This window comes from Naumovozyma dairenensis, chromosome 8 (assembly GCF_000227115.2).
Source record: "Naumovozyma dairenensis CBS 421 chromosome 8, complete genome".
NCBI lineage: Eukaryota > Fungi > Ascomycota > Saccharomycetes > Saccharomycetales > Saccharomycetaceae > Naumovozyma > Naumovozyma dairenensis.
Window position 1 is genome coordinate 36,490 of NC_016486.1, and position 27,012 is coordinate 63,501.

General features: G+C 32.5%; 10 protein-coding genes across 10 annotated transcripts; 4 read left to right on the forward strand and 6 right to left on the reverse strand.

Annotated features, from left to right (window-relative positions):
* Positions 1 to 183: 183 nt before the first annotated feature.
* Positions 184 to 852, reverse strand: GOS1 (Gos1p; the record flags this gene model as incomplete). The annotated part of the gene is made up of 1 exon (XM_003671393.1): positions 184 to 852. The coding sequence occupies one exon, from the start codon at positions 850 to 852 to the stop codon at positions 184 to 186; it is 669 nt and encodes a 222-aa protein (XP_003671441.1).
* A 574-nt stretch (positions 853 to 1,426) lies between these two features.
* Positions 1,427 to 2,275, reverse strand: NDAI0H00250 (succinate dehydrogenase iron-sulfur subunit; the record flags this gene model as incomplete). The annotated part of the gene is made up of 1 exon (XM_003671394.1): positions 1,427 to 2,275. The coding sequence occupies one exon, from the start codon at positions 2,273 to 2,275 to the stop codon at positions 1,427 to 1,429; it is 849 nt and encodes a 282-aa protein (XP_003671442.1).
* A 1,082-nt stretch (positions 2,276 to 3,357) lies between these two features.
* Positions 3,358 to 9,177, forward strand: ECM29 (Ecm29p; the record flags this gene model as incomplete). Its single annotated transcript, XM_003671395.1, has 1 exon — positions 3,358 to 9,177. The coding sequence occupies one exon, from the start codon at positions 3,358 to 3,360 to the stop codon at positions 9,175 to 9,177; it is 5,820 nt and encodes a 1,939-aa protein (XP_003671443.1).
* Positions 9,178 to 9,393: 216 nt separating this feature from the next.
* NDAI0H00270 (ubiquitin family protein) lies at positions 9,394 to 9,627 on the reverse strand (the record flags this gene model as incomplete). The annotated part of the gene is made up of 1 exon (XM_003671396.1): positions 9,394 to 9,627. The coding sequence occupies one exon, from the start codon at positions 9,625 to 9,627 to the stop codon at positions 9,394 to 9,396; it is 234 nt and encodes a 77-aa protein (XP_003671444.1).
* Positions 9,628 to 11,687: 2,060 nt separating this feature from the next.
* Positions 11,688 to 12,620, reverse strand: ENT4 (Ent4p; the record flags this gene model as incomplete). Its single annotated transcript, XM_003671397.1, has 1 exon — positions 11,688 to 12,620. The coding sequence occupies one exon, from the start codon at positions 12,618 to 12,620 to the stop codon at positions 11,688 to 11,690; it is 933 nt and encodes a 310-aa protein (XP_003671445.1).
* A 296-nt stretch (positions 12,621 to 12,916) lies between these two features.
* On the reverse strand, positions 12,917 to 15,064 carry OCA5 (Oca5p; the record flags this gene model as incomplete). Its single annotated transcript, XM_003671398.1, has 1 exon — positions 12,917 to 15,064. The coding sequence occupies one exon, from the start codon at positions 15,062 to 15,064 to the stop codon at positions 12,917 to 12,919; it is 2,148 nt and encodes a 715-aa protein (XP_003671446.1).
* Positions 15,065 to 15,872: 808 nt separating this feature from the next.
* On the forward strand, positions 15,873 to 17,780 carry RIM101 (alkaline-responsive transcriptional regulator RIM101; the record flags this gene model as incomplete). Its single annotated transcript, XM_003671399.1, has 1 exon — positions 15,873 to 17,780. One exon carries the CDS (start codon positions 15,873 to 15,875, stop codon positions 17,778 to 17,780), a length of 1,908 nt encoding a protein of 635 aa, XP_003671447.1.
* Positions 17,781 to 19,307: 1,527 nt separating this feature from the next.
* Positions 19,308 to 20,432, forward strand: SNF6 (Snf6p; the record flags this gene model as incomplete). The annotated part of the gene is made up of 1 exon (XM_003671400.1): positions 19,308 to 20,432. One exon carries the CDS (start codon positions 19,308 to 19,310, stop codon positions 20,430 to 20,432), a length of 1,125 nt encoding a protein of 374 aa, XP_003671448.1.
* Positions 20,433 to 21,014: 582 nt separating this feature from the next.
* Positions 21,015 to 24,119, reverse strand: GPI13 (mannose-ethanolamine phosphotransferase GPI13; the record flags this gene model as incomplete). Its single annotated transcript, XM_003671401.1, has 1 exon — positions 21,015 to 24,119. One exon carries the CDS (start codon positions 24,117 to 24,119, stop codon positions 21,015 to 21,017), a length of 3,105 nt encoding a protein of 1,034 aa, XP_003671449.1.
* Positions 24,120 to 24,648: 529 nt separating this feature from the next.
* NDAI0H00330 (uncharacterized protein) lies at positions 24,649 to 26,937 on the forward strand (the record flags this gene model as incomplete). Its single annotated transcript, XM_003671402.1, has 1 exon — positions 24,649 to 26,937. The coding sequence occupies one exon, from the start codon at positions 24,649 to 24,651 to the stop codon at positions 26,935 to 26,937; it is 2,289 nt and encodes a 762-aa protein (XP_003671450.1).
* Positions 26,938 to 27,012: the final 75 nt, after the last annotated feature.

Here is a 27,012-nt window from a genome sequence, read left to right on the forward strand (position 1 = left end):
AGAGTAACTATACTCTAAAAGGACTATAAATTATGAGGTGATGCGAACTCTATTTTTATATTTTTTCGAAGAAGTACTTAACTCTCATATTTAGCGCTTTTCTTTCACTATTATACTATAATATACAGTTGTAAATATTAAGAAAAATATAGGAACAACGATGAGGGGCAGAGGAATGCTATCCTACCACGTGAAGAATAGGAATAAGATACATAAAGTAGTCACAGTGGCCAATATAAATGCATTTTTTTTCCTTCTTGTATTTATTTTGGCAATAACATGATTCAAACCAGGGATTCTTTGTAAAGTTTGTAAGATTCTATTATTTGCATTATGTAAAAGAACTGATTGGTTTTGGAATTGATCTCTCGTTTCAAAAGCTTGTGATATTAATCTATCCAAGACATTATTTGATTGATCAATTCTTCTGGATTCATTTTGAATATATTCATTTTCATTCGTTGCAGGATCGTTCGTTTTATTGTTATGTTGAGCTATATCTGTCTTGACACTAAACAATAGGTTCAATCTGTTACGTTCTTGTTGAATGGATGATCTAATATTACGGAAATTTTTCCAATGATCTTGCAATATTTCCTTATGACGTTGTAATTGTGATAATTTAGAGGATGAGATATTTGGATTTTTCTGAACGATTTTATCTAGTGAATCAATAATTTCTTGCCTCTTGTATAATTTTTTTTCAATTTGTTCATCTAATGCCTTTTCATCGCCATTTGCTTGTGAACTTGTAGTTTGTGCAAATGTAGAATAACGAGATAATGAAGATTCTGTTTGTGATTCCAATGAAATGATTTGTCCTCTGACGGTAACAAATGAAGCAGCTGTCATGATTCTTTGTGATTGTAAGAGAAAATGCGTTGAAGTAAACAATTGATGGGGTGTGGTTTATATCTTTGGTTGGCCCTGGAGATGTATTGTTATTTCAGCTTTCTTTTCTACGTACATATGTATTTCTTTATGTCTTCTGTTTCCCATATTTTTCAATTTCAAGTATATGTACATATAAAGGCGCAACGCCTTTTGAGTAAGTAAATACGTGGATTATTAAATGGTTACGTGTAGCAAATACAATGATTATTTAAGTTTTAGTACGTAAAGTACTTGAGAAGCAAAATGAAGTCCTAATAAAAAAGAATATATATCTAATTTTGTATGTTTATAAAAAAAATAGATAATAAATAAATAAGTTCAATAAATAAGTTTAATAAATATATATGTACGTCAATAAATAAAATAACTTCTTTTTGATTTTGAAGAGAACTGTGTTTGACACATCTTCAAATAAAAAAATTAATTATAAGGTTTTCTTTTCCAGAAAGATACTTTTTTTGTAACACTTTTGTTTGTTTGTTTGTTTTCTTTTTTTCCATCGCATAAAATGAAATCATTTACATTAAGATCATCACATCATAGCCAAACTTTTCTTAATCTTAGCGATAGCAAAACCAGGATTCAACCCCTTTGGACAAGTCTTAGTACAATTCATAATAGTATGACATCTATACAATGACATTGAATTTTCCAACATTGTCTTTCTAGCCTTTGTAGCTTGATCTCTTGAGTCGATCAACCAACGATAAGCTTGCATCAACACTGCGGGACCCAAATATTCTTCTTGATTCCACCAATATGAAGGGCACGAGGTGGAACAACAGGCACAAAGGATACATTCATACAATCCGTCCAATTTCTTACGATCTTCAATGGATTGTAACACTTCTTTACCATCCTTTGGGAATTCTGATCTTTGTAAATAAGGTTGAATAGATTTATATTGTTGATAAAAATTGGTTAAATCAGGGACTAAATCCTTAACGACGTACATGTGAGGTAATGGATAAATTTTCAAATCTTTTGATTCATTTTGATCAATTTTACAAAGACATGCTAAAGTATTTCTACCACCTATATTCATGGCGCATGAACCACAGATACCTTCTCTACATGATCTTCTAAAAGTTAAAGATGAATCTTGTTCGTCTTTAATTTTCAAAAGGGCATCAAGAACCATGGGACCACAGTTGTTTAAATCTATTTGGAATGATTGTAGATGTGGTTTTTCAACTGGTTTATCTGGATTCCATCTATAAATTTTAAAAGTTTTCAAACGTGGAGATGATGATGATGATGATGATTCTGTGGCTGCCGCGGCGGTTGCTAATGACCTTTGGAATTGGGCGGTTCTTGTTATGCTGTTTAAACTATTGAATAATAGTTGGGATCTTTTTAGTATGATATTATTCATGATCATATATATGCAGTTCTTTTAGCGACAGGGGAATACTTTCCGAATGATAGTATTAAGTTATGGATTCTATATTTCTTGGTACAGTGAAAAATATATTCTTTATATCCTCTGTATATATTCTTTATATTTTTAATCTGTATATTCCTTTTATTGGAGATACCGAATGTAATAAAATGAGATTCATGTGAGTGTTAAAGTGTTATCATTATACAGCAACAACCTTTTTTGAAGGGTTTAAAGCAAGACAACCAATAAGAACAGTGTATAGCCCCCGCGCTTATTATAACGAGAGAGTGGCATATATAATATTATTATATAATTATATCTGTATAGTGAAGGTCCGAGACCTCGGATTTCCTCCACGATCTGGGGCCGCGGGGGGGGGAGGGACAGAGTATGTGTTCGGGGGCTCCGGTCACGTGCAGCAAAGCGAAGGGGAAGGGAACGGAAACTGTCAATTATAATTATTGGTATAACTCACTATAATATAACAAGCGTCACTGTGACTTATATATAATCTAAAGGCCCTGTTTGTTTATCAAGAGAGTACTTTCATATGTCTGGAATCTAAGTTCAAAACGTTTATTAGAATCTCCGCATTAGCAAAGAGCAGTGTGGTATATATATACATATTAAGGTGGACGATAACCATACAAAAGCCTCTGTGTAGATCTATACACCCGTTCAACATCCACAGAATTGGAGAGTCTTCCTCTATAGTAGACTATCTATTCATTCATCGTTTGATAGTTGTCCTTATAGTTATTTCAAACTCCGTTTCCAATTCCCTTTCCCTTTCCCTTTCCCTTTCCCTTTCCCTTTCCCTTTCCCTTTACAATTTGAAGTCCCACTTCTACAAATGGCATAAACTGGGGCGGGAAATTTTTGCCGCTCAGCTCGAATCTTAAGATTATACCAGATATAATATGGGAAATCGCCACCCAATCTTAAAAGTAAATATGACACCTTTATTCTACAACAAAAGAGAATAAACAAATATATCCAAAACCATAAATAATAAAGATATTAGCTTAACCTTACACTCATAGCCATTACATTCAAATAAATAACAGTTAAAAAAAGATATGAGTTCACCTGGCCCAACAAAAACTGCTCTGTCAGAACAAAAGGAATTGGAACTAATTGAAAAAGTAGAGTTGAAATTAGCATTCGCAGATAATTCAATCAAATATCAACAAAATTTGGATATATTCTTAGCTCCATTATTATTAAAATTAAATTCCATTCATGATTCAGTAAGAAAGGCAGTCTTTAATTCATTGAAAAATATATTATCAAGATTAAACACTTCAACTGATATTAAATTACCTATATCAAAATTATTAAATCAAGTACATTCCCAATCTCAATCTCAATTGCAATCTGAAAATCAAGAATCAAATCAAGTCATACTGTACAGTCTATTATTAATATCAAAGGGAATTGATAGATTATCTAACGAGGAAAAACATGATTTAGTACCACAAGTAATGAATGGAATTTCCAAACTTTCTTCAATTTCAGCAAAGGCAAGAACTTTCCATATATTATGTAAATTATTATTATCATGGAACCCACCTTTAAAGGGGACTCCACAAGAACAAGATACCATAACATTCTTACATTTACCTGATTCAAATGATTTCCAATTCTTACTAAATTATTTTACTAAATTTTTTTTCTTAATTCCAGCAAAACCAGATCCTCAAACCCCAACAATTATTCCAAGAGGTTATACATGTCCAGGTTTATCCAAAGATGATGTTTCATTTTTCACTTATAGTGCTGGGATCACTTTCAATAAAGATCAATTATTAAAATTTAAATGGGGGATTTTCAAATTCGTAACAAATGGATTTGTATCAAATGATCAAGTGTTAATCAAATTCATATCCGTGGTATCCACAGATCAATCATCATCATCCTTATCAGAAGCAGCAATACAATTCAGTAAAAGATTACAAATACCACATGAAGATATAGATTTCATTCAATATTTAATTGATTTATATACAGGTGATAAATCAAATGGTATACCACCTGTAAATCATTTCTTACAAGAAAAAATTTTAATTATTTTAAATTCAAGTATAGTGGCCACTTCAAATCATAAAAACGTTTCAAAAATTTGTTCCATTGGTTTAAACTCTTCTCATTTTAAATTAAGATCATTATGTTTAAATTTTATTCGTCATGTCACCAAGTATAACCACATGAATTTAATTGTTCAAGAACAAGATGCTGCTGAGAACACAAGTGAAGATTTTACATTGAATATCAACATTGCATCATTAATTAGAAATAATTTACATGCAGAAGGATGGCCAAGATTACAATTGAATTCATCAACTCCAGTGTTCAGTACAACATTGGAACAAAGAAGATTACAATACGAAACATTAGGTGACATCTTAAAGAAAAATTTACAATTAATTTCAGATTTCTCATTCATTGAATTTCTTTTCGATTCATTAATTGGTGATTTATCGGAATTTAGATCAAGTATTCAAGAAGCGTTATTATCATTATCTCATTATCTTTATAAATTACCACCATCATCAAAGGAAAAATTGAAAAAATTAGCAAGAACATATTTACAAAATGATGATAAACTTGAAAATGATCCTTCAAAATCATCACAACAAGAATCGAAAGAAAATGTTGATTCAATAATGTCAGTTAGATTCATCTTAATAAAATTTATTAATGCAACTTTCCCATTTGATGATCAAGAAGCAAGATTATTTAATATTTTTGGTACTTCTCCATATAATAAGTTCGATATCATCGAACAATCCTTTAAAGGACTACATCCATATTGGTTTAGAATTGAACAAGCTTCAATCCGTCAAACGGATTCTGACTCTGACTCTGACTCTGACCCCGATAAAGATGGCGGCAAGATAATTAAAACTATTGATAAATTAGGTACAGATACTAATATACAAACAATTTTCCCCAATTTTAAAGATTTTATAGATTTAATATTATCAGAAATTGCTTCGATCCAAAACAACAACAACAACTTTTCCTCAACCACACCTACCATAAGAAACTGTCTCAATACTGCAGTTAGATTCAGTAAACAGGCCCTAATATCACAAGCTATACAAAAACTAGAACAAGCAAAAATTATTGTCACACAAGATGAAGATTGGTCCATAAGAATTGAAAAATCAATTGAATTAGATGATAATGTATCCCTCGCAGTGAACAAATTGATTTCCCAATTCAATAGTGATCAATGGTTCCATGATTTTTTGAAATTACTTTGTGCCGAATTCATAATAAAGGATGGTAATGGTAAAATTATTGCAATCTCAAATAAACCAGATGTCATCTTTGGTGACACATTACTAACCATCTTAAAATTATCGAATGTCACAATATTACAAAGCATTCAATCATTAGTTCCCGATTTATTCCATTATTTAGAAGGAATTCAAACTAATACGGATAAAGACTTAGAAATATGTGCTAATGTCCTTGCGATTATTACTTCAAGTGGCTCTTTTGATGATGTCTCGACCTCACAACTTTTAAGTAAAATATCCAATATCCCAACTGATACAACTAACTTAGTATCACAATTACCAGTTTTATATGTTTCCTCTTATATCATTCCAAGGTTGTATCTAAGAGATATGAATTCTCTGTTTATTCAAAACAATAAGCCTTTAATCAAATCGTTAATCGATCGTCTTATATCATCATTGAATTCTACAACAACAGGTTCTCCAAGGAAAACAATCTTGAAACTGATATCTCAAGTTCTTAAATACGGATTATTATCCATTTTAGATGAAATTGACAGAATATCAATTGTAGTATCAATCACACAAAATATAAGAGATAAATTAATTAATGATGAAATTGCTATCGCAACATGGGGTTATCTATCATTATATTCCAATGAATTTGATGAAAATTTGAAATCTGAAATTTTTTATGAAAAATTGTTCGATACTTACACTTCGAAACAAGTTGAATTTCTTTTCACCACGGGTGAAGTAATGTCTATCCTGGCCGGTGGTTGGAATTCTAAATTCTTACTTAAACAATTAGATTTGCTCGACATAAATCCATCAATAAGTTCCCTTCAAACAACATTCAATGATCAACATTTAGACACCATTCTTGATAAAGTATTAAAATCATGTGACTCCACAAAACCAAGTTTAAGAAAGGCAAGTTGTATTTGGCTTTTATCAATACTTCAATATTTAGGTCATCATCCAAAAGTGATTTCTCAATCATCTCAAATCCATTTAAGATTTATGAAATTTTTAGCTGACCGTGATGAATTCCTTCAAGAATCTGCAGCAAGAGGTTTAAGTTTAGTGTATGAGATTGGTAACGCAGATTTGAAGGAAACTATGATCAAGGGTCTTTTAAGATCATTCACAGATTCCACTTCAGCAGCCACTACCCAAATGACATCCGGCTCACTCTCTGAAGAAACAACGTTATTTGAGCCTGGTATGATGAATACTGGAGATGGATCAGTGAGTACTTATAAAGATATATTGAATTTAGCTTCAGAAGTTGGTGATCCATCTCTTGTTTATAAATTCATGTCTTTGGCCAAAAGTTCTAGCCTATGGTCTTCAAGGAAAGGTATAGCATTTGGGATAGGCGCCATCATATCAAAATCATCATTAGAACAAATGTTATTAGAAGATCAATCTACTGCTAGAGTTTTAATTCCAAAATTATTTAGATATAGATTTGATCCTTACTCAATTGTGTCGCGTTCAATGAATGATATATGGAACTCTTTAATTTCAAACTCATCAGCAGTTATCTCAAAATATTTTGATGATATTTTGAAGGAATTATTAACTAGTATGTCTAATAAAGAATGGAGAGTTCGTGAAGCAAGTACAAATGCCTTGCTACAATTAATTCAAACTCAACCACAAGAAAAATTTAATGATCAGATTTTAGATATTTGGACTATGGGATTTAGAGTAATGGATGATATAAAAGAAAGTGTTAGAGAAGCAGGTACGAAATTTACAACTGTATTATCCAAGATATTAGCAAGATCAATTGATATCAGTAACGGTGTTAAACCAGATAAATCAAAACAAATTCTAGATATGATTTTACCCTTTTTATTAGGTACAAAGGGCCTTAATAGTGATGCCGAAGAAGTTAGAAAATTTTCCTTGACGACTTTAATTGATTTAGTGAAAAATACTGGTACAGCAATTAAACCGTATGCACCTGAGCTAGTTTATGATTTTACTTTATTATTCTCATCCATTGAACCTCAAGTAATTAATTATTTGACATTAAATGCTAAAAATTATAATATAGATGCAGAAACCATTGATATCCATAGACAGAAAGGTGTTATCGCTTCTCCTTTGTTTGAAACGATTGATAAATTAATATCAAAATCTGATGATTCGACAATGGAGGAACACATAAATTACAGTATTAAAGCTGTGAAAAAATCAGTGGGGTTGCCTTCCAAAATTGCAGCTTCTCAAGTTATGATTTTGCTGGTGAAAAGATATGGTTTGGATTTGAAATCATATACCGGTAAAATGTTGAAAGTCTGCATGAGCATGTTAGATGACAGGAATGAATCTGTGAATATGGCATTTGCAGTAACTATAGGACGTATATATAATATTACCGGAGTAGATAAAGCAGTGAAGTACGCAAAACTGATAGTTGAAAGATATTTTAATGTTAATAATGCTTCTTCGAAGAACGTTGTTGGAGTAACATTAGAAGCTATTTTGAATCAAGCACCTGCATCTTTTGAAAATTTGGGGGACATTTTTATCCCCTTGATATTTATTGGATCAAGCGATGTTGAAGAAAAAACTAGAACTCTCTATTCTAAAATATGGACAGAAGCATCGACATCTGGTGCAGGAGCAATTAAACTATATCTGAATGAAATATTAAATTTGGTGTCTGCTAATATTGTGTCGAATGATTTTGGGATTAGAAGATCATGCGCTAAATCTGTCTCTACCTTATGTCATATTATTGATGGGAACGTTCCAGAAGAACAGATTTTGAAATTATTTGAAATTCTTAATAAATCATTAATTGGAAGATCATGGGATGGGAAAGACTTGATTGTTGATGCATTAGTGTCAATAACAGGTAAATTTGACGAGTTTGTGAAAAATAATAATGACTTGAAACAATCCATTTTGAAGACATGTAATACTGAAGTTTCTAGGAATAATGATTCATATGTTAAAAAAGTAATTCTTTCATATGCAAATCTATTAAAGATCTTCCCGGAAAAAGACTTGATTATTATATTGCTTTCTCGTTCACATCATATTTTAAACATCATACAAGAGAAACAAGGTATGAATGATGAGATGAAAGGAAATGAAAATAATGATGTGGAATCTTCAAATAAGAGAATAAAGACTGATTCTGATGTCAGTAAAAAGTCTTCGAAGTCTAATATTGAAAAGGAAGAATACGTCATAAAGTTACTTCATTCCTGTGCGGATATATGTGAAGTACTAACTAAGAATGAAGATGCATCATTATACTCAGTTGAGCTTTTGGATTTTGTTGTAGATAATACTATATCATTATTTGAAAATGAAACCATAATTTACACGTGGAGAACTCAAATAGCAGGCAGTGAATTAGGTATCAAACTAACAAACTACAACAGCAATGAAGTACTTGATGAAGTTTTAAAACAAAGGTTGTCGAAATTATGGAATAAACTAATTAAATATAATAGTGAAAGAGAAACGATTGAAAATGTTAAATTGAAATTAATTAAGTTTGGAGGAGTTCTGATGAGTAAGTTTGTTGAGTTAAGACCCACTATTGAAGAATCGCTACGCCGCATATCTGAACTTGATGAAACATCCAGAATCGTGAATGAGCTTAAGAATATCGGCTTATAATTAAAACTATAGCCTACCCCCCGCCAAAAACAGCTAAAAGCAATAATATAAAAACTTCAAATTGTCCCGATTGACTCAGAGACAGATAGTCATTTATAGAGGAATAGAATATTGTAATTGAACATACGTAATTTACTTTAAATTGTTCGTGTATATACTCTTTACATAATTACACAGATTCAAAGACGATAGTAACATCCAGGCAGCGCCTAAATTTCACACACCACCCCTTAGTCTTAACACTAAATGCAAAGTTGATTCTTTTTGAATATTATAATCAGACAATGTTCTACCATCTTCTAATTGTTTACCTGCAAAGATTAATCTCTGTTGATCAGGTGGGATACCTTCTTTGTCCTGGATTTTGGACTTGACGTTATCGATAGTGTCTGAAGATTCTACTTCTAGAGTAATGGTTTTACCAGTTAAAGTCTTGACAAAGATTTGCATGTTGTTCTAATGGTTTAACTTTGTGATGATAGAGCTTTTATTGTATTGTATAATACCTGATTGCTTTTCTTATTTTTGAAAATTGTTGACAATAGAATAAAAGAGAAAGCTTCAAATTCAAAAGTAAAACTTAAATGTGGAAATTTATATACACTGAAAAAACTTTGATTGTATTATGTAAATGTGACATTTCCATTGTTATTATAAATACGTAATTTTATATAACTGTGGGGAAAAAGAAAAGTCAGAGGGTATAGTGTAGGCTGCACCCAGACACCATGCATCGCCCCGCCATTTTTTCTTTTTTCTTTTTCCCCTCATTGCCAGACATGGGAGGAGTTGGGTAGAGAAGTCAGGTTGGATTAAAAACTTTCGGGTGTAGACGCCGGACTAGAAGGTTTCCACTTGGGGTCCAGCTAGGGGCAAAACCGAAAATTTGGGGGGTAAAATTGGGGTACAGATAAATAACCAAAATATTTTTTTTTTGATGACTAGTAATTAAAGTAAAAGAGAGACCATATTAATATATATTCAACATTGTACAAATGGGGTTGGGGATGGGGGGTCAAAATTTTTATTTGGGGAGGGGTAGGAGGTAGATATTTTATCAGGGTGTTGAAAACTGGTGGGGGTAGGCCTATTTTGGAGGGGGGGGGGGTAGAGAATATTTCCTACCCCTCCCATGTCTGCTCATTGCGGACCGTGGGTAACCCTAAATCAAACTCCGGCAGGGCAAACTCAGGGTACGTAGTGTAAAGGCAACGGTCAGCCCCCCCCCCCATCCCTAAATACATGCCACAACATATTTGAAGCAAAGTCATGAATAATTGTAGGGAAATATTACACAATTATAGCCAGTTCATTGGTTGGTAATATTACAGACAATAAACAATTAACCTTCTATTATATCATATTCTATTTTGTAAAAGGTGAGATATTTACTGGAGGAAAGACCAAAAGTGTAATAGAAAAAAATTAAACAATTAATATAATCATGTATTGAAATTGAAACAGTTACTCGTTGGGAGGACCAAACAACAATAGAATTTCACCTAAACCAGAATACAGTTCAAAAATACAGTTAAATACCGAGGTATATCTAAATTTTGACAACTCTTAAGAGATATAAATTGTAGTAGACTCTCCGAATCATACAATCATGGGATTCCAAATGGTTCCGCAGCTACCATTCAAGACTTCTAAAAAAACATTGTTTCGCGCATCTTCGCATTAAAGTATACCTTTATAGTAGTTTACAGATATTCAATCGTGTATTGAACGCCATATAGCACATTATAATTTAACGTAGCGATCCTACTTATTGTTATATATATTTGTGTCTACTCTCGCGTGCTTCTGATACTGTAATTATATATCAGGGGTTGGAAAGTATGAAGATAATGATGGTTAATGGAATGGTGAAAAGCAGTTTTGCTGTTTCTCTTGAGAAGTCTACTGTATCGACAGGACTTTTTGTTTAACAACGTGAACTTGTTCCAAGAAGGTATTATTAAGCTGTGATTATCTATGTAGTCTATACATCTTTAGTTACGTTTATTTTTTTACAGCTGAATGTTGTACCAAACGATTTATAAAGAATTGTGTGATCGTAGTGGAGCACTCGGCCCTATTGTTGGCACTCTCAAGTTAATTCAAACTACGGGCGTAAATGTATTGCATATGATTTCTTGATTAACAGGGATTAAATCGATTCTAGTACTAAAAGAATCTCGTTTCGTTGTCCTGCTTTCATTATTCACTCGGAGTTTGTCGTTTCTATCTTTGTAGCATTCTATATATGTGGGTATATGTTTACAATGGAAAATAAAGCAACTTCATCGTGGTTCTTCAATAACAACTAAGTCCATTACAGGCGCACATAAAACACTATGGATCTATCGAAATCCGGGTCAATATAAATGCAATTTACTGTGTCATTTAAATCCGCGTAGCATTATCTATCAGTTTTTGATTTAACTCGTCGATTGGGGAAACAATACAATTAAAATGTTATTACATTAATACAATCTTCAGTTTTTTGGGCTCATGTGATTTTACCCTTAGCGGAAGGGATTAGTTAAAGAAAACTTTTTTTTCGAATTGTCCATATTATCTGTTTCTAATAAAGTATTTGATGTTTCATTCAAATAATGACTGTATGAATTATCCTCAGAAATATAAGTGTCATTAGTATTATCAATAGAAGTATCCACCAAGTTGGATTCTTCTTCTTCTAATGGATCCAATCTAAACCTAGAAGATGAAGTTCTTAAAAAATCACTGGTATTTTTTAATGGTCTTCTTTTTAAATCTATACTATTCGAGTTACCACTACTACTTTGTCTATATGCAATTGAAGATGTATTACCATTACCATTATCGTTGTTATCTCTTCGTATAAAGTATCTTTCTGAGTTTGAACTTGATCTATTTACCATCATTACATCTGATTTAGTAAATGAGTTTCTCAAATGACTATTATCAGTAGACTTTCTTCCTGGAGAAGAAATACTTGATCTAAATTGAATGACATCCTTCCTTCGTTGTTCTAATAAGTTTTCATTATTAATTAAGTTAGTCATATCCTCTGCTATAACTTTGATTTGTCCAATCATTTTACTATCAGCACTGTTATCTTGAAGTTGGAAATTGCATTTCTTAGTAATGTTTTCAACTAGATAAAAATTCAATCTTAACCATTCAATAAATTCATTTGATCCATTGTTAATCAAGTAAGATATTAGAGTCAATGTCTTAATAATATAAACAGAGGTCTTATGGCTCAATTTCTTATTAGAAGATGTAGCAGATGATAATCTTTTCTTAATGACTTGAATGATATCTTTTAAAGTCTTGGGACTATATGTTAGGACAGATATTTCATTCATCAAAGTACCTGTAGCACCTGTAGTTTCGTTGTCATCTGTAGCTTGTTTCACTTTAGATTCAGTAGGCGTTTGAACAAAATTTTTCACTGTATCAAATAGTGGCATCTCTGGTTGTGCTAATGTACTTGTGTCCGAGTGAAGCACTTTCTTCTTCTACTTCTCCTGGGTTTTGATGATCTACTTCAATTTGCGAGTTATATATATATAATAGAGGTTTTTTCAATCGAATTTAATTTCTCGGCAATACACAAATGAGTCGCTTTCTATTATAATACAGTAACTAAGCAAACTTGCTTGGCAAAAAATAGGAAAGAGAATAACTAGTTATGTAGTACATGTGATTACTCAAAATATGTATATATGGTATGGTATGGTATTTTTTGCTTGCCCGAATTAATCAATCAATCATTTGTTGAAGTTTCTTCCAATTCTCTATATAACCATTTCCTCCAAATATCACCGGCATTATTTAAAATATTATTAAATGAATGAGAAGACTTACCATCATTGCCTAATTCTATCATCATATGAGAAGACGAAGCCGATGCTGATGAAGTTGTCGATGTAGCGATGTTGTTATTACTACTATTTGTATTATCATTTGCGTTGATTGAAGTAGGTTTTAAAGGTTGTGAAAATAAATTATCATTTGGTGGTAATGTCGCAGTAGTTGTAGTAGTAGTAGTTGTACTCCGATTTATAATGGTGGATGGCGTGGGTATATTTAAAGAATCTGGATCGTATAATTTTCTAAAATTGAAATCATCTGTCTTGGATAACATTGGAATATTACTTAAGAATTCTGAAATTTCAGTTTCTTCAAATTCTAATAGTTTAAATTCATTATATTGTAGGATGGCAATATAGATAAAAATTAATTCAATATGAGGGTCAATCAATGAATACGGTATCATTGGAATATTTGCCGCTATTGTTGTTGTTGTTGTTGTTGTGCTTGTGTTTGTGTTTGTATTCATCGTGTTTGTGCTTGAATTTTTGGAATTTGTACCATCGTATCTATTTCTAAATAGAATTTCTTTGAAGATGTTATAATCGTAGGGAAATTGTTTAGATCCCATTGCGACAGAATCCAAATCAGGGAACCAAAATGGGTCATTTTTCTTCAAAAATGGTTCTATAAGTTGATATTGTGTTGTTGAATAAAGTTGATCAAATTTCTTGGTATTATAATTTAAGAAGAAATTGATTGATTCTACTGTTGGTTTTGGTCTCCAACCTAATAATATATCCCATAATCTACCTCTATCTTGTCTTTGTAAAGCTTTTGCACCTGAAAATTTCAACCACCAATAAAGCCATTTGTTTTTGATTGTAGTTGGTTGTAAAGAACTTTCCTCCGTTAAAGGTTGATATAATTCTGGTAATATGGATGAAAATACTTTAAAGAAGATTTGAGTTTGGAATGATAAATCACCACCAGAAAGGATTGGGAAATAATTTGTTAAGTTTGAAATTTTATCAATTGGAGGGAAATCATTATTAATATTTGTGTTTGCTAAATTAGTATCCGGGCAATTCAAAATTATTAGACATAGCCTTTCAAATAGTTGATCGAAATTGAAAAGATGTGAATTTTTATCATTTAATTTTAATCTCTTTCGGATATGATTAGGTAGTGGATATTCTTGATACAAATAATTTAATGATAAGGAGCGCTCATCTTTCGATTCTTTGTTATGATTATTATGATGGTTAGATATCATTAAAAGTTTGTTTTTTTGATGATAATATCTTTTCCCAGTTAATAATAAAGGACCGAGTTCATCATCATTATTATTATTACTGTCATCATTGTCAGAGTTGCATGGAGAGCACCATTCAGCTAAACCTAATGCAATCCAAGTTAATCCCAGTTCATAATTAAATATTCTTGACCATTTAGATAAGAAGTTTAGTATAGCTGTTTTCAATAAATCTATCACTTCATTTTCATCATTAATATTCGGTATCAACTTCGTATCGTTACTATTTTCATTGTTATTATTGTTATGTGAAGGAGAGGTCATGGTATCATTAGATACATTTGATGTTGAATGATTTATTTTATTATGAGAATTAGTTTTCTTGTAATGGAAATATTTTTTCAAATCATGTAAGATGATTGATTCTAAATCTTTCGTATTTGGATCCTTTGTTTTCTCTTTTACTTCTGGAGAAGAAGGAGAAGGTGATGAAGAGGATAATGAAGCTACTTTCCTTGAGGTATGAGAATTGATACTTATATTATTTGAATTCTCAATGACATGATATTTATTTGTCATGGAGTCCCAAGTGACAGTATTTGGATCAATATTTGGAGATATGGACATTGGGTGATATTTAAGTAAGATGGGCCATACCAGATGTCTTAATTGCGGAGGGATACCATCATTTCTTGCAATATATGCTAGAGCAACATGATCGTTATTATTAATTAAATCTATTACTAAGTTTATAAGGTTCCTATTTCTGTCTTGTTGTTTTAAATTTTTTAGATGATGATGAGATGAAGGTAATGACGTAGTAGATGATTTTTTATTCTCAGGCATTATTATCTTGTAATAAGTGAGCAGTTGTTGTTTTCTTCTAAAATATTGTAGGTTGGTATATTCTCCAATCAAATCTAACTTATATACTTTCAAATTGTGTTATTGCGACAACTAATGAATAGTGTAATTGTCTGTTTCTCTAGAAATACTCTGGATGTAGGGGAATGATTTTATTTTCAAAGCAGCATATATATCGAATAGAAATATGATATTATATGATATTTGACGACAGATATTCTAAATAATCTTTATGGTTGGCCACACTTCATCCAATCTTCTATAAATAAACCATAGTAGTGTTCTCTTTATGGTAATCAATCAATTAATCAATCATCATCATCCTCATCATCAGTAGTAGTTTGTATTGATGTTGTGAAAAATGATTCATATACTTCCGAAAGACATTTCTACACCTCCAAACCACGTGATAATGGCTTTAGGGTTTTATTCAACATTTTATTAGGGATAGGAACAAAAATGCTGGAACAAGCCCTTAGGGTTTGTTAATTCAACCACGTGCACCAGTTCACCCAGACACCCTGGAATTTTTGGGTTTTTTTCAAAGGTTTTTCTCAAAAAAAGAACTGCGCCGTCTGTCTGTACTAATGGTAATGATAGTAATGGTGATAAGTAATAGTAATAATTTCCAGCTGTTATAATTATTATTATTGCTATTATCATCAGAACAGAACTTTTCCATAAGAAATAGTGAACTTTATAGGTCAAGAAGTCAGATACTCAAGAAAACTGCGTCACACGATAATATCCCAAGAGAGACTTTCGAGCAAAAACCAAAGATATTCAAAAGATGGCCGTCCTTTTGCAAGACCTTTTGAATAACGATTCAGTAGCAGGAGGAAATTCCCAGCGCAATACCAATCAAACAACAATAAATGCAGATGTTACAAACGTACCAAGGTCATCTCCAAATGGCTACCCTGTCAACAGAGATACTAATAACCATAATCATGGTAGTAACGCAACCTCGCTTGCATCTCGATCTCACTCTCCTACCGCGGTTCCAATCAGTATGATGATGACTGAACCCATTTCAAGCATTCCTAAAGGAAATGTTACTCCACATTATATTCATCATAATGAACAACAAAAATCCATCGGTACGACTTTCCCAATCTCTCCTAACAATGAAAGAAAATCTTCTCAAACTGATTCCACTACAAGCACTTCCTCTTATGCAGATTCCCATCCAAGTCCAACAACTTTAAGTCCTCCATCTTCAGCAGCATCTCCTCCTTCTCATCCGTCATCATCATCGTCATCGACCTCTTCTCCGTCTGCTGAAGAAGACCATCCTACGATGACAAATGCCGCCGCCGCTACAACTAATAATAACACCGATATATTGGTTTGTAAATGGAGCGATTGTCATGAAAGTTTCAATCAACCTGATCTCTTATATCTTCACTTATGTCAAGATCATGTCGGTAGAAAATCAAAAAAGAATCTACAATTAAATTGTCAATGGGAAAATTGTTGTACAAAGACTGATAAAAGAGATCATATTACATCTCATTTAAGAGTTCATATCCCTTTGAAACCATTCCAGTGTTCCACTTGTACCAAGAAATTTAAAAGACCACAAGATTTGAAAAAGCATTTAAAGACTCATTTGGAATCAAATTCCATTAAAAGGAAAAGAAGAGGTCCTAAGATTGGATCCAAAAAGAAGAACTTTATCACAAAGGATACAAACACGACTTCTGTACTACCACACTTGGTACCATTGAATCAATTCGTTTCTAATGAATTAAATTCATTCGACCCAATTTATACTTCAAAATTGAGTAATAGATTGCAAAATACTACTATAATCCCACATGATAATAATAATAATAATAATAATAATACGAAAGTTAATTCTCACACCGCTGCTAATGCTGTTAACTTCTTTACAAGTTTATCAAGTAACATGAGAAATATATTAAATCATTCAAACACAAACACAAGCAATACAGCATCCTATCAATCATCTTATGTTCAAGCACCTCCTTCATCAACATCATCATCTTCATTCCCACAGCAGCAGCAACAACAACAACAACAACAACAACAACAACAAACACCAATAATATTAACAAAATATCCGCAATTGCCATCTTTAACAAATAACTTCAATCATACTCATCATCCACAGTTACCAATCCAACAGCAACAACAACAAATGCAAATGCAAATGCAAACGCAAATGCAAAGCATTGTTATGGAAGGCAATGGTTCTAACTCAACTAGTAATTTCACATTACCACCACTTTCATTCAACCCACCTACAGCTACTTCTACCTCTTCTTCACCTCATTGCATCATTCCAATTATTACTCCTCGTTACGTTGCATATGATAGAACAAATTCAGTTGCAGGTACTAACAACTCTTATTATAATCACAACAACAATAACAACTACAGCAATAATACAATCGGTTTCAGTACCATTCAAAAGAACAACAATAAGAAGAAAGATGAAACTGAAGCAACCATTGATGATAAATTATTATCTCTAGCTATCAATGATCATGACGATGAAGAAATGTTCTTGGATACTTTGGAATATGTAAACATTATCAAAGATTATTATCTTTGTTCCTTATTAGAAGATGAATATAGTGATGATGATAATGATGATTCAAATGAGGAAATGAAGTTGAAAAAAAATGATTCCGTCCTAAAAAATAGAAAATACCCAAGAGTATTGATATAAAAAAAATATACCTTGAATGCTCGGGACTCTTCATTCTGAAGAAGTCTCTACTATATTAAACAATCCTTTTTTCTAAATGAGGTGATTGTCAGGAACAATTCAAACCCATACTTATATATGTATATATATATTAAAGTACTAATACTAAAGAACAATTAAACTTAATAATTAATACTCGCTATATATATATATATATGTATAATACTCACAAGTGCGATTGTTGATTGGTTTTCCCTCCAGTCAGGTGAGCAAGAAAGTGCCAGCTTCCCGCGTCACACTGAAAAAACACATTAATAAACTATTCATTCTCTAATGGTCATAAATATATTCAAGAGTGGTTTATACGTACTTTATTTCTTTTACAGATTGTTATCTTTGAGAAACTTTTATTTTGTTTTCCATTGGACATAATGAAATGCCCATACATATATTTAATTCGGGGAGGAATTCCCTAAAGAAAACTATAGGGCTATAAAATTCTTCTGGTGTATTCAAAAGCTCCTCTTTTGAGGCAGTCTATAAGTCTTTCTAATTTCCTTCAGGCACCTATAATTCCACTCTATAAGCAAAGAATTTGATTAGAATATAGTTTATAACGAACACAAGGAAAAGTACCATCTGCTTAAAAGGTAAACTAACGGTTACGTCTAGTCCACCGGGTCTCATCTTTCGGGTAGTTTTTGATGGACTCACCCACACCTAATAGAACAACCAGGAGACATATAGGATGGCTTGATATTATCCTGAGTACTGTAGAATTTAAAAAGGTATCCAATAGTTAGAATATAGGTATCTTAGAACCGGCTTAGCCTAAAGAATACATATGTAGGTATAAATTGCATGGAGGGACAAACAAGTTTACGTAGTTCTTCAGAGTGGGTGGGAAGAAAAAGTACCAATGGGAGTTTATTCTCTTGCAAATACAATTTGATCAATTCTTTCTTAGATTCGTTCTTTTTCTTCATGATCAATTAATATAATATTGTTTCTTTTCAACAATTTTTATTTCCATTAGGAACATCTGTATGACAATGGTAATAAGGTAAATCATACAGTTTAGGTGTATCTCGTGCCAAAAACCTTTTGCTATCTTCATTGATTATTTCAATAAAATAACTTTCTTCTAAACCCCTCCTCAAGATTGTGTTCTTTTTGCGACAGACCATGGAAATCCTTCCCCTTTTTTCTAAAGAAACACTCTTCTGGATAGAGAAACTATAGACCACGTACTTATTAATTAAATATAACCTCCACCCAACCATTAAAATACTCTCTAAACAGGTTCATATGGATGGCTTTAGCTAATACTATGTCGCTCGTTTTTTGGCTTTACACTATGTTATCCTGTTTATAGTAACGATATCTATATATATATGTTAAGCGCTGGGAATTAAAACAATGAAATTCTATAATTTGAAAGAAAAGAATATATATATAAAGCAGAAAACAACAACCAGGGATAATCATCAACAATAACCATTCATATAGAGATAACATATCATACCATACTATATCATTTATTCCATTATGGCGGTTGTCAAGAAACCACGCCGGTCTGCCCATTCTAAGTCCTTCCGTCAACAACAACAACAACAGACACCAATCCAGCAACAACAATCGCAACAACAACAACAACAATCAAAATTCCAAAATGTTCCAAGAGTAGGCCCCATACTCCAATTAAACAACTCACTCTTTGAATCAAATAGATTGAAAGCAGAACCATCAACTTCAATAGTTCATGATGAAAGTGATACCATATCATTCAGACAATACATTTTGAAGAATTTCATTGAATCTTCAAAATTAATGACCGTCTTGACTACTAGTTTAGTACCCAATGATAAAATTATACCCACTCCATTATATTTTACCGATGGAGTCATATCAACTGGTATCGACAATGAAAATAAAGCTTCTTTAGTAAGTCAATTAGAACAAAAATTAAACTCCGAAATAATCGAATTGAACCAATTAAAACGACAAGAGGAAACCGAAGAACTGATAATAAGTGAAGACCAAGAGAATCAATTTTTCAAAGATAAATTATTACAATTGAACAATAATAATTCAAACAATATGGAACTCAATGATAAGATCTTAAAGGAATATACAGATAAATTCAAATTAAGGTCACAAGAGAATACAATGGTCATTTATAAAGATGAATTTTCCAGTTCTTTAAGACAGGATACAAGAGAAGCTCCTACAAATTACTGGGATGACTATTTTGCAATCAAGAAGAAATTAGCAACTATGGCTGCAGAATCACAAAGAAGACAAACCGAATTGCAAAAGAATTTACAATTAGAACAACAAGAAGAATTGAAAAGAACGCAGGATGAGTTGCAAAAACAACAACAAAATCAACAGCAGCAGCAACAACAACAACAACAACAGATGCATCAGCAGCAGCAATCACAGCAACAGCAGCAGCAGCAACAACAGCAACAACCAAACCAAACCAACAGTGCAAAAGAACAATCTGGTACTGCTACAGCTTTAATTGATAATATGTTTGACGATTTTAATTCTACAGAAAACTCAACCAGTAATACTGGTAATAGTAATAGTAATGGTAAAAGTAGTAGCGATCAATTTAATACTAACTTCGATGATGACTTCGGTGATCTAGACAACGTCTTCTTTTAAGAGATCTGCTGATGGCACAATGTTCTTGTGTGGTCTTTAGAATCGGTCTTATCCATAATTCAGTAAGCAAGTATATCTTTATGAATCCCTAACGATATCCCAAATAGGAAGATTGGATTTCTTGGCAGTTACCGAAGAATTTTAATCGAATCAAATCAGTTAAGAGGAGGAAATATATCAAGATTGTTCTTGTGATATTAGTCTGGACTGATCGGGACTGCTAGTATGAATGTACTACATTCTCACCCTATAACCAAAGAGAGCCTGGATCTGGTGAACTTAATGGGGAAAAAATGACGCTGAATTCATGAATAATTGTTGGTACTTACCACTAGATGTGCCGTAAAATCCTAAATGGTTTACAAAATGAGAAATCGAAGGTCCCTGATAAACCGGTACACTTGAGTATTGTATGCTCCAGATGTCATTATACAAGTTGTAACATTACACATTATATATTAATTGTAATCAATAATATGATTTTCTTTTTCTTTATGAATAATTGTCTATCTGTATCTTAAATAAAAACTGTAGAATAAATACTTTACTTACGGATGCTACCGTATGTATGTATCGAGCGGCTCATTTCCAAAAGATATCATTAATGTTTCGAATCAGTCTCTCACTTGCAAATGCAATAGTACCAAATGTAATAACAATTTGCGTAACAATTAATGAAGCACAAGCAAATAAAAATCTTGGACAAAAAATTTTCCATACCATTAAGTGTCGACGGAAATAAGTCACCCAAATAAAGGAACTTAGACACAATATTGTATTATAAATGATTAATGTACCACAATTAGAGACAATTCTACCCAATAATGTTTGTGGTTTTAAAACATCTGGCGGTTGTTTCCATAACGTTAATAATGCAACACTTAACGCTATTATGATTTGTGGGCCAAATGTATTTAATGCCAAGGATAAATGCGTCAGGGGGAATGTAATACTGTCACTTAAAATAAATCCAACATCCCATTGAATTGATGGTATGGTAGCTTGATGACCAGTTGTGAAAAATTGTTGATAAGAAACAAGCGCTAATACCACGGGACCAATAATGTTTTCTCTTAATTTTAATAAATCAATGATTTCTAAAATGGAAAGAGTTTGATTACACATTAAAAATAATGATAATTGGGCTAATGGTTTCATGAAAAGGATTATGCTCATTAATGAATTGATTATTAACAGGAAGAATTGAGATCCATAAATGTTTGTATAACCTAAAATGGTTGCTTGATGAGATTTTACATCAGTGTTGTGAACATTTAATTTAATACAAAGAGGACCCATAATCCAACCAACGTTGGATGCAATAAGACTAAACCCTGTGACAATTCGGGCGATGGTTAATTTGAAAATTTTCAAATCATACTGCCATTCTGGTATAGTATTTTCAAAGCCAGTGATTGCCCAATATAAGAAATTAACAAAGAGAACACCTTTTAGAAACACGTCGATCCAGATTGGTGCAGCAGCCTGATAAGATGAGGATAAATTATAATATCCTTTAATACATGCAGGAATCATGAATATAATCAAAAAGCATAGCGATAGACACCACAGGGAATAATTATTTTTCGTGGTGAAAGTGGGTACACAATATTCTCCTTGTTCCTCTCGGCAAACAGTTATTAAAGAAGCTAATCTGGTACATATGATTAACGTAATTGAATGGTATCCACCTAACAATCTCGCAAATCTTGTTATAGGTAAGGAATTAGAATTCGCCGTAGATGCATTAACTCCCGATGTTGTACCTTCATTTTCACTTATTGTAGCGGTCAATAATCCACTATTATTGCTTGATTGTCTATTAGGTAAAAAAACAAACTCATAAAGTGTTAACATACCGAAAGTTATTATTAGGAAACCGACAATTCTATCTTCCCATATAGTAAAAGAGTTTGATGTAAACAACAACGAATGAATTATTAAGAATGTGGCAGCAATACGAGACCAATAATCTGATAATAAATCTTGGATGACTCTAGTAAATAACCATTTCAAGTTATAACGGTCAAAAATTGGGATACATATACCCAGTATGATACCGATTGATGTAGCAAACAAAGTGCCCCATATGTAATTATTAATGAACAATGGTTGATGGAACACATAATAAACACCATGGAAACAGACATTAGATATTAGAGTCATTATAATGATTGAAGGTACAAATTCTGATACCATTTGATTTACTACAATGGATGGAATTAAATTTGTCACTGAAACTAATAATATAACAGATATAGTTAAGAGACATATTCCTGTGGCTATACTATAATAATCGAAATTCGTCCAAAGGTCTCTGTATAATTGTAATAGCTCAATTTGATAATCATGACCCAACGTGGTATCGTTTTGAGCTTGTTGCCATAATTCTTCTAATAATCTTTTCTTCTCTTGGGTGGGTGGTTCGATACCTATAGTATGTGTATACCTCTCCAATTGATTTAAGATAGCCTTTGTATAAAAGCGATCCTCGTCAAAATTCTTTGCAATTTCCTTAATAGGCCAACCTAAATTATTAAATGGTATAGGTAATCCTGTAAGTAATGATAAAGTCGGTACAAGATCGATTTGGTTTACTTGTCTGTAATGTTTCCCCAATTTATTGACGTTGTATAAAGTTTCTTGATTATCAGGATCCAGATTCCACATTTGCTGTTTCTTCGAAAATAAAAACAAAGTACTTTCCAATTCATCTTGAGAATCGCCGCCATGGTTTCCTGTATGATCCATACCATGATCACCCATTACAACAAGTAAAGTGTCTTCATCTAGTGAATCTATAACTTTAGTGACGAACTCATTCAGTTGTAATTGTTTATCCTTCATTGAAAAATGAGAAGGACCGTACTTATGACCTACATGATCCATTCCTAACATATGACCAATCAATACATCCCATTCTTTTTCTTCTTTTTGGTTGTTTTTCTTCGATATAAGTTCCTTTTCAAAATATGAGATGACACCATTATCAACTGTATCTAAATCCCAAACATTCAATGATTCAAATGGTTGGCTCTTTGATGATAAGAATGGATGGAATAATGAATCCCATGTATCATCCCCGACAAAATATACGGTCTTATTGTTCAAATACATCTGTTTGATTAGGTTATCTTCTTCGATGACACTCCCGTCAAAATTCGAACCAGCGTCTATAAATGTGGGTAATGAGCCCGTCGTTAAACCTTTTAATCTTTGTAATGTTGTTGTTGGTGGATCAGCTATAAATTTCAATAATAGCGAGGAATCAGCACTTGATGTCTCATTGAAGTGATCATACATGACTTTAAAATTGTTATGGTAATTTGGATTGTAATTTGGATTGGATTCATCAACTGGAATGACAAAATCAAACCTTAGGGCATCAATGACTACGATTACGGTTTTATCGAATTTCGCAATATCAGATGGATTATTAAATATTGGGTTTGATTCAAGTATTGAAGTGTAATCATTTAATGTGGATACATTTTCTAAAACATTTCTGGTCAATAGGAATCCCTTAATGAAGAAAGCGATAGCAATGAATTGTAATATTGCTAGAGAGATGAAAAATAGCACGTATAATTTATGTGATTTGGAAAACTTTTGAATTCTTGACTTGTATATTCTTTTCTCGTCAGCAGACGTACTGAGAATAGATCGCTTGATAGAACGTTCATCCATTTGAGGAGTATATTTTGAGATTCCTGCAAACGCCTATGGGTAGGAATGTTTTGCAATAATAGTTTAAAGAGCAGTGCAAACCGGCCGAAAAGAGATAAATACACTGAATGTTCTTAGAGTTCTATCAGCTAAAAAAATACAATAAATAGCAACTAGAAAACAAATATCGCGATAAAATTGAAGTTATGAAATTGCCTTTTATCTGTCCTTGGGTTGAGATATAACTGAAATACCTTGGCTTTTAATCCAAATCATAACCATCACTATATATAACTTTGAACTTGAAATCAAAATATCGTGCTACATGTCTTTTCATATAACAAAAAAAGTCTCACGTGACCAGGAGGCTCCACTGCGCATTTCGGAGCGCAATTTTTCCAAAAATTTCAAAAAAATTTCAGAAAATTTTTCCTCGAGAATTTGTTAGCTTGTTGTCAGGGGCAACGGTTGGTCGCCAGGGGACCAAGGGAACCAAGGGAACCAGGGTGCAGTTAGTTCTCTTTGCAGTATAAGTATAAGAAATGTAGTCATGCTTGATCTACAAAAAAGTTACACTGCTAAAAATGCTACTTTCACGTTGATTGATGAAAGAACGGATCTTCCAATGATCATTAAAAGTTATAACCCAGTCAGATCAATAATGATCCAATTACAAAATACACGTACCACAAGACAAACAGACCGATTGTTCGGTTCATGTTCTTCATCTCATCATTGTCCCATTAGCAGATCCCTATTCTTTAACAATAGGCAGAGCAGACAATCAAGAATATTGTTGAGACGTTTAACCACGCATTCACAGCAAAGGAAAAGAATTTACTTGTCTGATAAGAATGAACGGAAATGTTCTTCCACTGTTCACTCGTCCTCTCCTTCTTCCGATGCAAACACATTGGTTTCTACCAATGAAGTCGAAAAGGTAGATACTACAGAGAGATTGAAAGCTTTAAGAAATGAAATGCGAAAAGAAAATTTGGTGTGTTATATAGTGCCAAGTCAAGATGAGCATCAATCTGAATACGTTTCTGTCGCTGATGAAAGAAGGAGATTTATATCTGGCTTTTCTGGTTCTGCCGGTATTGCTTGCGTTACAAGATCGTTGAATCATTCTGGTGATGGAGATGCTGCTGCGTTAAGTACAGATGGGAGATATTTCAATCAAGCAGGTAAACAATTGGACCATAATTGGCAACTAATCAAGCAGGGTACAGATAACTTCACATGGCAAGAATGGTGTATCAAGAAAGTGAAAGAAATGGCCGATACCAACAACAAAGAACCGTTGAGCATAGGGATTGATCCGAAATTAATTAGTTATGAAAGTGTTACATTATTCAAGCAACTACTGAGAGAAACTGCCGACACAAATTCAATTAAATTAAAACCTGTAGACAGAAATTTAATTGACTCTATTTGGAATGATTTCGAACCAAAACCTATCAGACCCAAGAACAAGTTGATTCTATTACCTTTCCAATTTCATGGGGAGCATCTCGAAAGCAAGCGTAAAAGAGTCTTTGAATATATCAGGAAGAAATATCCCTCTAACGGTACCACAAATAAGGCGCTAATTGTTGTGGCTCTAGATGATATTTGTTGGTTCTTAAACTTACGTGGATCTGATATTGCATATAATCCTTGTTTTTTCTCATATTTGATAATACATGAAAATGAGATCGTATTGTTTACCGACAATCCTATATCGAAAGAGCTTTTACAATATCTAAAAGAAAATAATGTCACTGTGAAACCTTATAATTCTATTTGGGTTCATCTTACGAAAATTGATTATCCAGTTTTCGCTCCTAAAACATCTTCCTGGAAATTAATTCAATCTATTCCACTTGCAAATTCAGAGTGTACACACAAATCACAAATAATACCATCAATAATTGAAGCTTTAAAGGCAGTGAAGAATCCCATAGAAATTTCTAATGCCCGAATTGCTCAAAGAAAAGATGCGTTGTCGATAATAAAATATTTTGCATGGTTAGAAAAGAATCTATTATCACCATCCATCACGGACGACGTTACTACTATTAATGAATATGAAGGTGCAGAATATTTACGTAGTTTAAGAATGGAAACTCAACCCACTTTCATGGGAAATTCATTTGAAACAATCTCGTCGAGTGGATCTAATGCAGCTATCATTCATTATTCACCAACAGCAAAGAATTCTTCCATAATTGATCCAACGAAAATATATTTATGTGACACAGGTGGTCAATATCTCGAAGGAACTACTGATATTACAAGGACTATTCATTTCACTGAACCATCTGACGAGGAAAGAAGGAATTATACTTTGGTATTGAAGGGTAATCTTTCTTTGGAGAGATTTATTTTCATTGAAGGTACATCTGGAGAAAAATTGGATGCCATTGCAAGACAACATTTATGGTCCAATGGATTGAATTACAGACATGGGACAAGTCATGGTATTGGTTCGTTTTTGAATGTTCATGAGGGTCCCATTGGTATTGGTACTAGATCAGAAATACCATTAAAAGTAGGGAATATTGTTAGTAATGAACCTGGTTATTATAAAGATGATTGTTACGGAATTAGAATTGAAAATGATGTTTGCGTTAAGAAGATTAAAGGTCTTCAATTCGATGGAACTCCATTTCTAACCTTTGAAAATTTGACTTTAGTCCCATACTGTTCTAAACTAATTGATGTTACGTTGTTGACCAACGAAGAAAGGAACCAAATCAACTGGTATCACCAAAAGATATGGAATAACTTGAAAGAATCTTTTGACGTAAACTCAGATGAATATAAATGGTTACAAAGGGAAACTACTCCACTGTAATCTTATCTTTCCACATATATATATATATATAACTGCCCTAGAGGTAAAAATATATCTTTTACATATCTAACCCCT